The sequence below is a fragment of the Pinus tabuliformis genome, chromosome X (genome assembly GCF_031772625.1).
Source record: "Pinus tabuliformis cultivar Carrire ecotype Pingquan chromosome X, CPIR1, whole genome shotgun sequence".
In the NCBI taxonomy this organism is placed as follows: Eukaryota; Viridiplantae; Streptophyta; class Pinopsida; order Pinales; family Pinaceae; genus Pinus; species Pinus tabuliformis.
In genome coordinates this window covers 1,484,244,076-1,484,257,486 of record NC_142308.1, presented here as the reverse complement: position 1 = coordinate 1,484,257,486, position 13,411 = coordinate 1,484,244,076, and the positions used below count along the sequence as shown (strand labels likewise).

Genomic DNA, 13,411 nt, shown 5'->3' with positions numbered 1-13,411 from the left:
AAACCTTTTCTTGGCACATTGACCTTAGGAAATTCCTTCTTGCTTGCTATTTATCAAGCCCTAGGTGTAGCGTGCCCTAATTAGGCCTTTTTATAGGATGCAAATTTCCCTTTTTCCATTGGTTGAACCTTGTACTTAAGAAGAGCCATCCTTTAGTAGCCTCTTGTGTCACCTCAAACCTTTAATCCTAGAATATCTCTCATAGGTGACCTATCTACAAGGAAGCCTCCCATTGGTGAAAGTCCATAAAAAACACCAAGTAGTGGTTGTGGTGACAGTGGGGCACACCTCATTGTTGTCACTTAGTCTAGTGTTTGCCTTATAGAGCACCCCTCTACAAGACCTTATAGATTTTGAAGCAACATTTTTGGCATCGTTGTTGGGGAGGAACCATGTCAACCTCCCTGTAATCTGAAGATCTAGCTTCATCCCTTTGAAGAGAATGTCTCAAACGACAAGTTAGATCCTCTTGTAGGGACTCAATCAAATCATACTCAATCCCCTACTAGTTCTTTCGTCGAGACCATAGCTCCAAGAAAGAGAAAAACTACTAAGAAGAATACTGAGGCCTCTACTTGTCCCATTAATCCAGACAGTTCAATGGTTAGACAACTCTTTGCTAATAATACTATCCCTATCGTAACAATTATTATTGCCATCAAGCCAAAATGGGAAACCCTATGGAGAAAACTTTTCTCTTATTCTTGACAGCCAGTCAGTCAACCACATAGCCAATAGCCTATGACAACCACCAAGAGTTGATGATATGCCATGATATCTCTGCCATTTGCATCAGCCATATACTTCTCACCCATCGGGCATGAGCACATGGACGAAAGTGAGCCTAATGTTGCATGAAGCCGGGACGTTTTTTGGAAGCAGGGACGCGAAAGCGTCATTTCAAAAAATCTAGGAAGCAAAGTGTCTATTCTATATCTATATATATATATATATATATATATATATATATATATATTAATTATATTTTTTTGCATTTGTATTAAAAAACATCAAAAATACCAAATTAGTTGTAGAAGATATGGAAGCATGCATATTTGTACATAAATCAAGATAGATATGGAATCCATTGTACATTAATGATTAACTATTCGAGCATCAACCATCTAGAATCTAGATTCTTCTCCTCTTGTCTAGCCTTTGCCTCCATGTCAATTGTGTAGGGATATTAGTCAACATTGCCAATTTTAATCAAACTACCTAATCCAAGCCTTAAAATATGTTAGAAAAAGGATTAGCATGCTTGATCAATGATTTTGACTTTATTGAAAGGTAATTTTTTGCTAAGGGCATTACAAGGGAGTTCAACAATTAACACCACCAACACTAGGGTACATTAGAGCTTGGTGCTCTTGATTGAATGCTAATCGTATACCCTCATACATGATATAATCTAATGAAATGCCACAACCCCATTGATCCTGAATTCCTGAAAAATGTTAAGTCTGTTGAATTTTGAATAGGAAATGAAATTCTATTTTCTCCATATGAAGTCCGATGAGGCTAGAACCACTCTCAAACTTCCTGAGTCATTTCATGGTAATGTTAAAAATTTAGGTAAAAGGATGAAAATGAAAAATAAAGGAGAATGCCACTTTAAATTTAAGAATTTAACATTACCATGAGGGATCATCTAGGAAGCATCTAAAGAGCATAAAGGGAGCACCTTGGGAGTGTCCGAGAACCCCCAACCCAACTTAAGTCAAAGAAAATAAAAATAAAATTTAGAACCCTGTGGAACCGTCGGTCTCCCTTCGGATCTGCTTGGGATCCATACGGATTGTTGATTTGTGGTAGCATCAGATGTGCTCTTAGTCGTCGATTAGGGACTTAATCTCGGTCGTTGATATGTCAACGAGAAAAGTATAAGAGGAGGCTTGAGGGTCACTTGGAGAGTACACTAGATGATCAATCATTCTATTCTCTAAAGCGAGGTTAGCTAAGAGAGATAGAATCAATGATTGGAGTTGCAGTTGAGGGGCAGTGAATACAGAGAGGCAGAGATAGTGTCGGGAGATCAGTGTAGGAGCCAGAGAGAGTGACGTAGTAGCAGCCAGGGCCACGCAGAGGCAGCCAGGAGTTGCGCAGTGCTTCAGAGAGGCCAGCGTCGCTGACACAGGGCCTCCTGAGGCTGACATAGGGTTAGCGCTGGGCAGAGAGAGGCTAACGCAGTCCAGAAAGGCAAACGCTGGGTTTCTGGGGCAGATTGGAGCTGAGGAACTGCCGAAGGGTTTATCTGGGGTTTCAGTCGGGACATTTGTCTCAGACTGAGAGGTACTATGGCCAAGGGCATTCTCTGTTGGGTAAGCCGGATTTGGCACCCAGATTGTACTCTAAAATTGCTTAATAAGAAAACCCTTAGATAGCTGCACAGGTTTTCCCGCATTGGGTTTTTCCAAGGACATTGGTCCAAAAATAACGGTGTCATTTTGTATGCTTGTTTCTGCTTCCTTCAGTTGATGATATGTAATATGTTGAGCATGCACTAGTGTTTATTTTCAGTATTTACATTATAAATAACTTGTTAAGTAACGGAACAAGTAGGTAGGAATAAATCAGTAAAGTGCATGGAGGGTTTCTAACTGGTAGACTTAGAAACTTCAACGTGGTATCAGAGCGTGATTGCAGATCACAGGAGAACTGAGGGCATCAGCCGAGCAAAGCAATAGCAGCAGAAAACAACTGTCCCAAGTGACAAAAGTTGTTTCTAGCAGAGAAGCAACAAGGGAAGGGTGACGCAATGCCTGCGTCATCAAGGGTGAGCCAGGGACAGGCAGTGCAGACGCTAAGGGAGACAAAGGGAGACTCACGCAGAGCCACACAGAAGCTAGGAAGGTTGATGCAGTTGGCTGAGGAGGCCGAGTTGCTGGTGTCGGGATTGTGCAGAGCCTAGGAGCTCTCACCTTCAAGTTGTTGGGGGTGGAGTTGGTGGGGTATTGTAGTCAAAACAATACCTAATAGGGAAAGGAGGAGGGAGTTGTTGCTGAGGGTTTCTAGCCGAGAAATCCAAATCAGTGGTGTAGTTGCACAGACGATCAAAGTAGGGGGCATCTCGACATCGACAGAAGGATTTCCAGGAAGGAAATCGAGACTCAGAGGGAGTCACATTGAGAACTTCCAGGAGGGAAGTAGAAGAGCAACATGGCACTACATGGAGTAAGAGACCAGGACAGACTGGACGGAGCCTCAAACTTCGCAGTCTGGAATGCCAAAATCTTATCCGTACTTGACAGAAATCGTATCAAGCACTTTGTCTTGAGGACAATAGCAATCCCAGTTGACCCAGCTGATAATAACAAGTACGAGGAGGCAATGGCGAGGGCCAAGAGCATCATCCTTGACGAGGTCAAGGACCATGTAGTACCACACAATGCCGAGAAGGAAACAGCAAATGAGATGTGGGAGGCCCTAAAGAAATTGTACCAACATACTTTTGTGCAGAGAAGAATATTACTAGAAAATCAGATGAAGTCATACCAGATGAAGAAGGGAGAACCGATTGACACCTTCCTCGGTGGACTGAATGAGATCCGAGATCAGTTGACTTCCATAGGGGCCACGCTGGATTAGGAATTAATGGTGAGGACAGCCTTGAATGCAGTCTCAGAACACTGGGAGGTATTTGTCCAGAGTATATTGGGCAAAGGGACCCTTCCACCTTGGGAGGAGATGTGGGCGGCTCTTTGCCAAGAAGAGATCAAACGGCAGAAAAAGGCAGGAAGCAGGAGTAAGGTAATCAGAGTCAAAAACGAGGAGGAGGAATATGTTGCCCTAGCATCTGAGGGTAAGCAAGAAAAACAGAAGAAGAAGAATCTCTCCAAGATCAAGTTCTTCTAATGTGGCGAGTTGGGTCATTATACGACCCAGTGTCCAAGGAAGAAGAGTAAGGGAAAGTCTTCCAAGACTAAGGTAACGCCAGCAAGAGCAGAGAAGGAAGTGGAGACAGACGATGACTGTGCCATGAGTTCACACGCACCACTTGAGCGGAAGTGGGGAGACATCGAACTGTAGTCAAGCAAACTACAGGGGATGAGGGGTAGGATCCTCAAGGTACCCAGCCTCTTGGATTAGACCTTTCTACAGGAGCCCCGAAAAGGAGTAGCAGGACTGGTTGATATGGGTAGAGATGGATGTCGATGGAGCAGCAGAGAGATCTACAGTGCAGGAGTCCCGGGACAGCGCGAGGCTAATAGGCTACAGCAATGCGAGAGGCACGAGAGTGTTGCACCAATGCAGGATGGCACAGAGAGGTGTGCAACAGCGCGAGATGCAGGGAGTTGTTGCAGCAGCACAGAGGTCAGAGAGGGAGCACTTTTCAGCGACAGAGGGAGCTTCAGCATCAGTGGGTGTCTCTAGCCCAACAGAGAGGTCAGAGTTGGGAGATCAGTTACTTACTTCTCAGTAACTGAGTTGCAGTGCAGCAGTGGGCAGCACGATGCAGCATGATAAGAGATGCAGTGCAGATGCAGCAGTGGCAGTGGCAAAGCCATGGGCAGCAGCACAGATGCAGAGGGAGCTATCATACAGATGTTGCAGTGGCAGTGGCAGAACCATGGGCAGCAATACAGGATACAGCAGTGCAGAGGATGGTGGGCAGAAGGCCTAGCATCAGCACAGGGACCGATGTCGGATGATCAAAGTAATACTCAGCGAGGAGTATTGCTAGAGCACAGTCCTCACTAAGAGGAGTGTTGATTTGTGGTAGCATCGTATGTGCTCTAGCCACGAAATTTGGTGGAGAGGTTGGGGCACATGAGATCTCCAATACTCAAAAAGGGTTTGGGAAGATTCTAAATAGTTTAGGAGATATTAAAATAATTAATATTTTTAATGGAGTCCCTAAGTCTAAACTTAGGAAAATTAAAATATTAATGTGGATTAATATAAAACTGTGATAGAATGGTCCAAAAGACATGGATCAAGCTAGATCTAATCTTAGCCATTGATTAGGGACTTAATCTCGGTCGTTGATATATCAATGAGAAAAGTATAAGAGGAGGCTTGAGGGTCACTTGGAGAGTACACCAGATGATCAGTCATTCTATTCTCTAGAGCGGAGTTTGCTAAAAGAGATAGAATCAGTGATCGGAGTTGCAGCTGAGGGGCAGTGAGTATAGAGAGACAGAGAGGCAGAGATAGTGTCGAGAGATCAACATAGGAGCCAAAGAGAGTGACGCAGTAGCAGCCAGGGCTCACGCAGAGGCAGCCAAGAGCTGCGCAGTGCTTCAAAGAGGCCAGCGTAGCGAACGCAGAGGGCCAGAAGGCTTACGCAGGGCCTCCTGAGGCTAACGCGGGGCCTCCTGAGGCTGACGCAGGCCCATTCAGGGTGACGCAGGGTCAACACTAGGTAGAGAGAGGTTGACGCAGTCTAGAAAGGAAGACGCTAGGGTTTCTGGGGCAAATTGGAGCTGAGAAACTTCCGGAGGGTTTATCTGGGGTTTCAGTCAAGACATTTGTCTCAGACTGAGAGGTACTACTACCAAGGGCATTCTCTATTGGGTAAGCCGGATTTGGCACCCAGATTGTACTCTGAAATTGCTTAATAAGAAAACCCTCAGATAGCTACACCGGTTTTCTCGAATTGGGATTTTCCGAGGACATTGGTCCAAAAATAACGATGTCATTTTGTATGCTTGTTTCTGCTTCCTTCAGTTGATGATCTTTAATATGTTGAGCATGCACTAGTGTTTATTTTCAGTATTTACATTGTAAATAACTTGTTAAGCAACAGAACAAGTAGGTAGGAATAAATCAGTAAAGTGCATGGAGGGTTTCTAACTGGTAGACTTAGAAACTTCAACACGATCCATGCCCAATCTACCGTGGATCCATGGGGGATCTGTCGTTGGATCCGCGGTTCGAAAATCTGGAGCTGCAGATCGGACCGACATGTTTCCGAATTTCCAGGAACCGTCTTCTTCGGTTCGATCCGGGTTCTAAAATTTCGAACCACAGATCCGACAATGGATCCGTACAGTACGCGATTCCTAGTTTGGATCCTTGGGGCAATGGCATTTCGTTCAACATTGGGTGGGCCTCTACTCAAAAGGTACTTTAATCATTTTGCAATTGGGTGCTTATGCTTGTTTGTTTTTGAGCATTTTACATGGAGTGTTGCCATAAAATATAGCAAGCCCTATGGAGGGGCACCCTATAAAGCAATCACTAGACCAAGGGACACTTGCCCACTGTCACCACAGCTACTACCCCCTCCTCTTTATGGATTTTCACCAATGGGAGGAAACGTGATAAATAGGTTATCTAAGAGATATACTAGGCTTCAAGGTATAAGGTGACTAAAAGGCTTCTAAGGGAGGACTCAACTTAAGGAGAAGGCTCAAGCAATGGAGAGGAAGCAATGTGCTTCCCATAAATAAGCCAAAAATAAGGCACACTAGACCTAGGGTTTAAGTATTAGCTTGGAAAAGGGAATGTCCCAAGGTCAAGGTGTAAAGAAAAGGTTTTCAATAATGAGTATTAGCAAGGCAGACGTACATGAAACCCTCAACAAGCCCTCAAGTTGAAGCTTAAACTAAACTAGGGTTTTATCCTAGGGCAAACAACTAGAGCAAGAGAAATTATGGATGAAAATGGAAATAATGGCCACCAAGAGGAATGATTATAAGGCAACCACTACAACCCTTGATGTTGATACTTTCCAAGACCAAGAATTCCCTTCCTAGCTAATTCGCACTAAGCCCTAATTGGGCAGCTTGGCCTTGTTACCCACCACATGTGGGTAGTGTATATAGGAGAAAAATTTTCTCCTATATGGTCCTCAACCGATAGTCAACAACCCCTTGCAGCCCCTAGATAGCTCGATGTGCCATTTTCTTCGCCACCTGAGCCAACCATGTGGTCCCTCACCCATTTGATATGTATGAATGTATGTTTGAAGGTGGGCCTCCCGACCCTAAAGGTATGGCTTTTCATTGGTATAGTTGAGTAATTTTCCTTACTTGTCATGGGCACTTTTGGGCATGAATTGGTGGGGGGATTTGGCGGAAAGAGTGGGTTAGGCTTGTATTCTTGTCTCCACTACCTGATTTCATGGTTACACTTATATCCTAGTCCCGTGGGATCTCCTTTTCTGACCATTTGGATTTGGGCTGGCACTACATGGGAAATCCCGATTTTGGTTGTGTGGTCTCGCTTCTCAATACCACCTACATCACTCCCGTTCCACTCATTTTAGCCCAATTCATCTATTTTCCCATCTGAGTCCACATAGGTTTAGCCTCCCGCTACCCTTGTCCACACCTTGGGTCAGGCCTGGAACGATACCCCAAAGGTTGATGCAGCTAAAAAGAAAAGAAAAAGCATAATTTGGCCACTTTCAATAGGAAATGTACCACAAAAAGTAAAAGATGGGCAAGACATACAAATTTAGCACGTGGGTAATAGCCAAACATGAGCTCTACCCCCTATCCATGGCCATCGCCATGGTTCCTATAGGCCCTAGATGAGCCCTCTCTATCATTAAGGAACCCACGATTGTCCCAACCCCTGGTGGATAATGAACTGCCCCACCTTAAGGGTGTATCCATTAATACATGTTACACATCATGCTCTCATCCCCTGGAGCCCTGAGCAGTTATGAAGAAAAATCAATAAAAAGAAAAAGGCATATGAAGAAGGGTGGAAAAAAAAAGTCGAGGTAATTCATGTACCACGATTTGCTCACTCCCACACTCATATACCTAGGTGTGGGCTTCCATTATTATAGTTACCCATGCACCTTGACATGTGGTCTAAATGATTCCCCTGATACCCCACTCCATTCCGTTATTATATCATTTGCCACCTACCACTTAAAGCATGTACCATGAACATGTCACCCCCTTTAGAGGTTGAAACCACCTAATAAGTTCCTTGGTTAACCCCCTATTGAGCTTGGAGACACTTGTACATGCCAAAGCTCACTATGGAAGAGCATGCCACCATGAAGTGCCCCATTGAGACCATGACTTGTAAGCTTTCTTACTTGAGTATTCTAATTACTTTTTGTATTGGAGGGCAAGGGGATGCATTGGATCTTATGCAGGATTGCAGGTGGGTCTTCATTTGGGGCTTGGTCTCCCTATACAGGGCCCTAGGCTTCAAAGGGCCACATTGGCACTTGTAGGGTGAGCGTTGAGAGCCATGGGACTCCACCATAGCAGATATTACTTCATGGATCCCCAGCACCGATCATTGATTCCTCATGTTCCACCTTTTGGATGAGGATGATGCACCTGGTTCACCATGCTCCGTCGGATCCACACTTGCACCATACACTTGGCAGATGTTCCAGGGTTTAGAGGATGTCTCCCACTGTAGAGGGACGGCTTACATCACCATCCTAGCCCTTACAGATGGTCTACAAGCATTTGTGATCCACTTGGAGACCAATGAGGATGTCCTTGTGCCCCTACACCCACTTGGGAGCACCACAGGTTGTTGCTTGGAAAGCAAGAGGCCAACCCCTTGTCCACTATGTCTATTTTGGGAGTCCATTTCTACATCATGGCACCCCTTGGACTTCATTAGGCCTCCTCAAAGGCCCAAAGACTCACTTTATTGATCATTTGGACCTCTTGAGAGGTTTATTCATGCGTTTTTGAGCTATTTGGTGGGCTTGTCACCGAAAGTATTGCTATTATGCACATTATTTATTTTAGGGGTTCAATTAGGCCAATTTAGCTAAATCAAATTCATTAGAGAGTGTATAAATAGAAGTGAGATGATTCATTTTGATCATCACTTGGATTGGATCATTCTCTCTTGCGAGATTTTTCGCTATCCTTTTTGGAGGACGAAATTGGATGAATGGATGAATTTTGATGTTTGGATCTCTTCATTTTTGCCTTGGAGCTTCACTATTGGCATATAATGATGATTGGATATACTTTTTCTTACATGTAAGTACTCTTTCAAAGCTATTTTGTCATTTTTTTATGTCACATGCATGTTGCTGGGGATTTTCGCTATACTAGGTTGAAATTTACTGCTTTTCTTATGTGAAATTGTGGGAATTTGTCTTTTTATAGCGTTGCATCCTAAGTTGCAGGAAACGTTGCCTAGGGGTCCGTTTCCGGCCGGAAACGAAACGGAAACTCGTACCGTATTGCCTGTAAACTCATTTCCAGCTGTACTGGCCCGTTTCACGTTGGGGAAACATGGCCAGTATGGCCAAAAAAGAGTTCCCCAGCCGTACGACGGAGTTTCCAGTGAACACTTGGCGTTTTTTTTATTTTATTTTTATTTTTTTTCTTCTAATTTTTTATTGGGTGACTAAAATATCTTATGGATGCTTCTAGATGCCTCTCAAGTTATAAAAAAGAGGATTTTTTTGAGTGGGGCAGCCTAATGTTCAAGCCTATGGCCCTAGTGTTGATATGCAGTTCATGGTAATGTTAAATTCTTAAAGTAAAGGTGACATTCTCCTTTATCTATTTTCATCCTTTTACTTAAATTTTTAACATTACCATGAAATGACTCATGATGTTTGAGTGGTTTTGTCGTCATTGGATTTCATATGGAGAAAGTAGAATTTTAGATCTCACTCAAAATCCAGCAAACTTATCTGTTTTTCAGGATTTCAAGATTGGGGGGAATTGCAATGTTTCCATTGGATTTTGTCATGTACTAGGGTATGGGACTTGTATTTAATCAAGAGAACCAAGCCCCCTATGCAGCGGAGACTCCCAATAATCAAGAGCATGCAGGGTACTAGGGTATGGAACTTGTATTTAATCAAGAGCACTAAGGTCATTCGACTATGTAGGAGGAGACTCCCAATCAAGCACGAGGCAAGAAATTAGAAATTTTTCATGGCTGGTTTGGATATTGCTATTTTCATTATGTGATCATTCATGAGTAAATGTGATGTAAATTTAGAGACTTATAGTTTATGCATTGACAATTGACAATTTAATCATAATGTAATAAATTAGAATGTATCATGTATGCTTTATGATTGCACATATTTCTTAAATGTCCATGTATAGATATAGATAGTGCGTTTCTCTGTTTCCAAAATTTGGGGGGGTCACGTTTCGTACCCGTGCCCGTTTCGGAAACTCGTACCCGTTTCCCCGTTTCGTGCAACTTAGGTTGAATCATGTCATGGGCCATGTATGAATAAGTGAATATTCCTAGAGATATTTTGTCGAAAGCTTATCTTGATAAGTCATCATATATTGCATATCGAAGGGTAAAGACCTTGAAGCAATTGTCCCACGCCCTAATTGCCATGCGAAATTGTTCTAGAGGCCTCCTTGACTACATGGAATCATCCCCGACATTGGAATCTCCTTGACTACATTTCTTCCAAAGGATTAGGCACTGATCCTCCACTGGTGATCACTCTAAAGCACATCTTTCTCAACTTCTCTCTTTCTTTCTAGGCCTAACCTCCATAGGTCACCTAGGGCATCAATTATCTCACAATCTAGCCATCCAAACACTTTGATTTTTGGTCCACAACTACACTGATGTTTGCTCTACAGGCCCTCCAAATTTGAAGCAAATCCGACAGTGGGATTTCGAGATATAACAAGCCCTAGATCAAAGACCATTTCTTGCCCTAGGTTTCCCTTGGCTAGTGACCTCATTTGGATCATTGCATCTAAATCAAAGAAAATTTTTCCTTTGATCCACTTCTCCCCCTCAATTAGGTCAAGCACACCCTTGGTTGATCAATTCCATCCCCTTGACCTAAATTTGGGTCCACTTGGTCCCGTTTGGTCCCACAACCTATTGAAATTTCACATAGACCACTTAGAAACCAAGTTTTCACAAGGATTACTAGGATTAAGTATCTTCCTTACAAATCTTATCCTCAAACCCTAGCCCTTGAAATCTCCTTGGCCCTTCCTAGGGAGCCTTATACCTTGGTCGTTGCCCTTTTAGGAACCCCTCCTAGGAACCCTGCTAGTTTGAGCGGTAACAGTCGTTAAGAGGGCCAAATTAGAGAAAGAGAGAAAATTTTAATTTATGAATAAAAGATGACTTGATCACCAACAGACAAGGCCAGTGTCTAGTCCTTGGGTGGATGGAGTCTATGGATTCTTAAGATAGGCTATAACTTGCAAAGGAGTAAGGATGTTTGATGCCCTAGCACAAACCCTAACTATTGCCTTTGTGAGGGATCAAGGTCACTTGGGAGAGCTATAATCAAGATTCACCAAGGGGATTGCCATTCACATATCATAAATGAGTAACACATACAATAATGAGGCCTAGTTCCTATGCAACTGATTTTCAACAAATTAGGGCACAATAGAAATAGTAAACACCCTAGATCATCAATTCATTCCATACATTAGACATAAAATCAGAATTTTTCAATATATAAAGCTCACTTTCAAGGCAATGTGCATGAACAATCCTTTATTGATCCAAGAAAACTTCTCCAAAGTCAAGAAAATATATTCAATGAACAAGAATACTCCATAGATCACATCTTCACCAAGAAACAAGAAGGTCGAAATCTCTCTAAGGAGGACCGAAATAGTCCAAGAGATGACCATGAATAACAATGGTCCTCTCCTCTATTTAATATTTGTATGAGGATAAGTTCTCATAATTAGCCTACAAGCCCCTAATGACAAGTCAAATAATATAAATGCCTTGGGTTACAAGCCAGCCCACTAGCTTTGACCTAAAATGCAAAAACCATCCCACACATGTGAGCCATTAGCCTTCTAGGGCCAACATTATGCATGAAGAGTGCTCTCACAAGAGTGGTCTAGTTTTTGTCTTGTGAGGCCTCTCACAAGACGTGCTAGATTTTGAGGCAACAGGTCTAGCAATCTAGGATGGCTTAGGATCACCATATGGGTGTCATATTTAGTCAAATAAACATTCAATTGTTAAGTCATCACTACCGTCATGAAATTTTACTGTATTTGAAGGTTTAACTAATTGGTTTTGGTCAAGGAATAAATTCATGTAAATGATGGTCTAATATTTCACTTGCATGGACAGACTGACAATGTTATGTATTCAGAATGATTGTATACAATATTTGATGGATACAAATTTGAAGTACAAGTTGGAGATCTGAACAATAATATTGATCATGTCAATCTGCTAATTTCATAATAATTTGTGCTCATTGAGCATTTGTTGTCATTTCCAGCAAACTCATATATTGTGTAACCAAACAAATAATTTGTACATTTAACCTTATTTTGACACCAAAGGAAAATTGTTTATTGGCTATTTGATCAAGACAAGCTAAGTAAAATACTCACACTCTCAGTGATTTGGCTTAGGCTTAGCTTGACCCTGAGGGAATCCCCCCAGGCTAGGGTAGCTTAGTATTTCCTTAGTCTGAGATGTGGGGCAAGGCTATTGATGTGACAGTGGGAAGCTTTACCATTCTTCCTCTAGGATCTCATGTTGATATTAGAACTTTTTCTCCTAGGGCAGAGTTTGAGTGTTAACAAGACCCAAGTGTTAGATGACAATTGTGCCACAGAAAAAGAACATGACCATATGGTGAAAGGTTCTCGTGAAAAAATTGCTAGCGTTGTACATCAAATTCTGGGAAAAAGATCATTTAGTACAACAATTTCTGATAATGCCAAAGAAGCACTCATCAAAGACAGATAAGAGGATGACATACCTAGGATTTCCTGCAGTCATTTTGCGAATATCCCACATCTTTGTCGTCTGGTCTTTTCCATTAGAAATAAAATAGCGTCCATCTCCACGACTATCAATGAAAGTAATGCCTTCCAAATGTCCAACTAGAGTTCCAGCAGGCTGTGCCCTGGATGAAAGGCAACGCCTATCCCAGACCTGGAAAAGAAAACACCTAATATTATCTTAAAACAAATGATCAAAGTGAATAATTATCACACTTGTGCATGTATGCAAATACAAAGAGTACATTATATCTCTGTTCATCCTGATTCCTATATCTTATTCCTTGTAAGTTTGTCTGAAAACCAAACTAAAGCTAATTAAAAGTTTATACATGTCCCCCATGTCTTTGCATGAATTCCAAACCCTAGTTTTATATAACCCATTATATTACTAATAATATATATCACTGTTTCCAGCCCCACGAATTAAAGAGCAAGTCCATCCCCAAACAATTTCTCACCAAAACCTTTTTGGAAAAAGAAAAAAAACACGAGACTTCCAATTTTTCAAGTCCGTTGATTTTTTCCAGATTTATTTAAAAAACACATGGTCAGCAGGGATGCTTTTCTCATTTAAAAGTTAGCTTTTGGGGTTCTTCTTGCCCATTTTCACTTGCAGTTTTCATCTCCATGGGAGGGACCTTAATTCAGCAAACCGACTGATCCAGGTGTGTCCTAGCAGAATTAGCAAACCCACAACAGCAGGTGCAATGAGCTCAACTTACATACACATCAATAATCTCTGGCATGAAAAATAC

At 42.3% G+C, this 13,411-nt stretch overlaps 1 protein-coding gene across 2 annotated transcripts in view; it reads right to left on the bottom strand.

Moving 5' to 3' along the window:
* Positions 1 to 13,411, bottom strand: part of LOC149145621 (LEC14B homolog) — a 308,684-nt gene that overhangs the window by 56,907 nt on the left and 238,366 nt on the right. For both annotated transcript variants that reach the window (XM_089453362.1, XM_089453363.1), the window contains exon 7: positions 12,632 to 12,807. In XM_089453362.1, the coding sequence (XP_089309488.1) occupies positions 12,632 to 12,807 (176 nt within the window). The remainder of the gene's footprint in view (positions 1 to 12,631; positions 12,808 to 13,411) is intronic.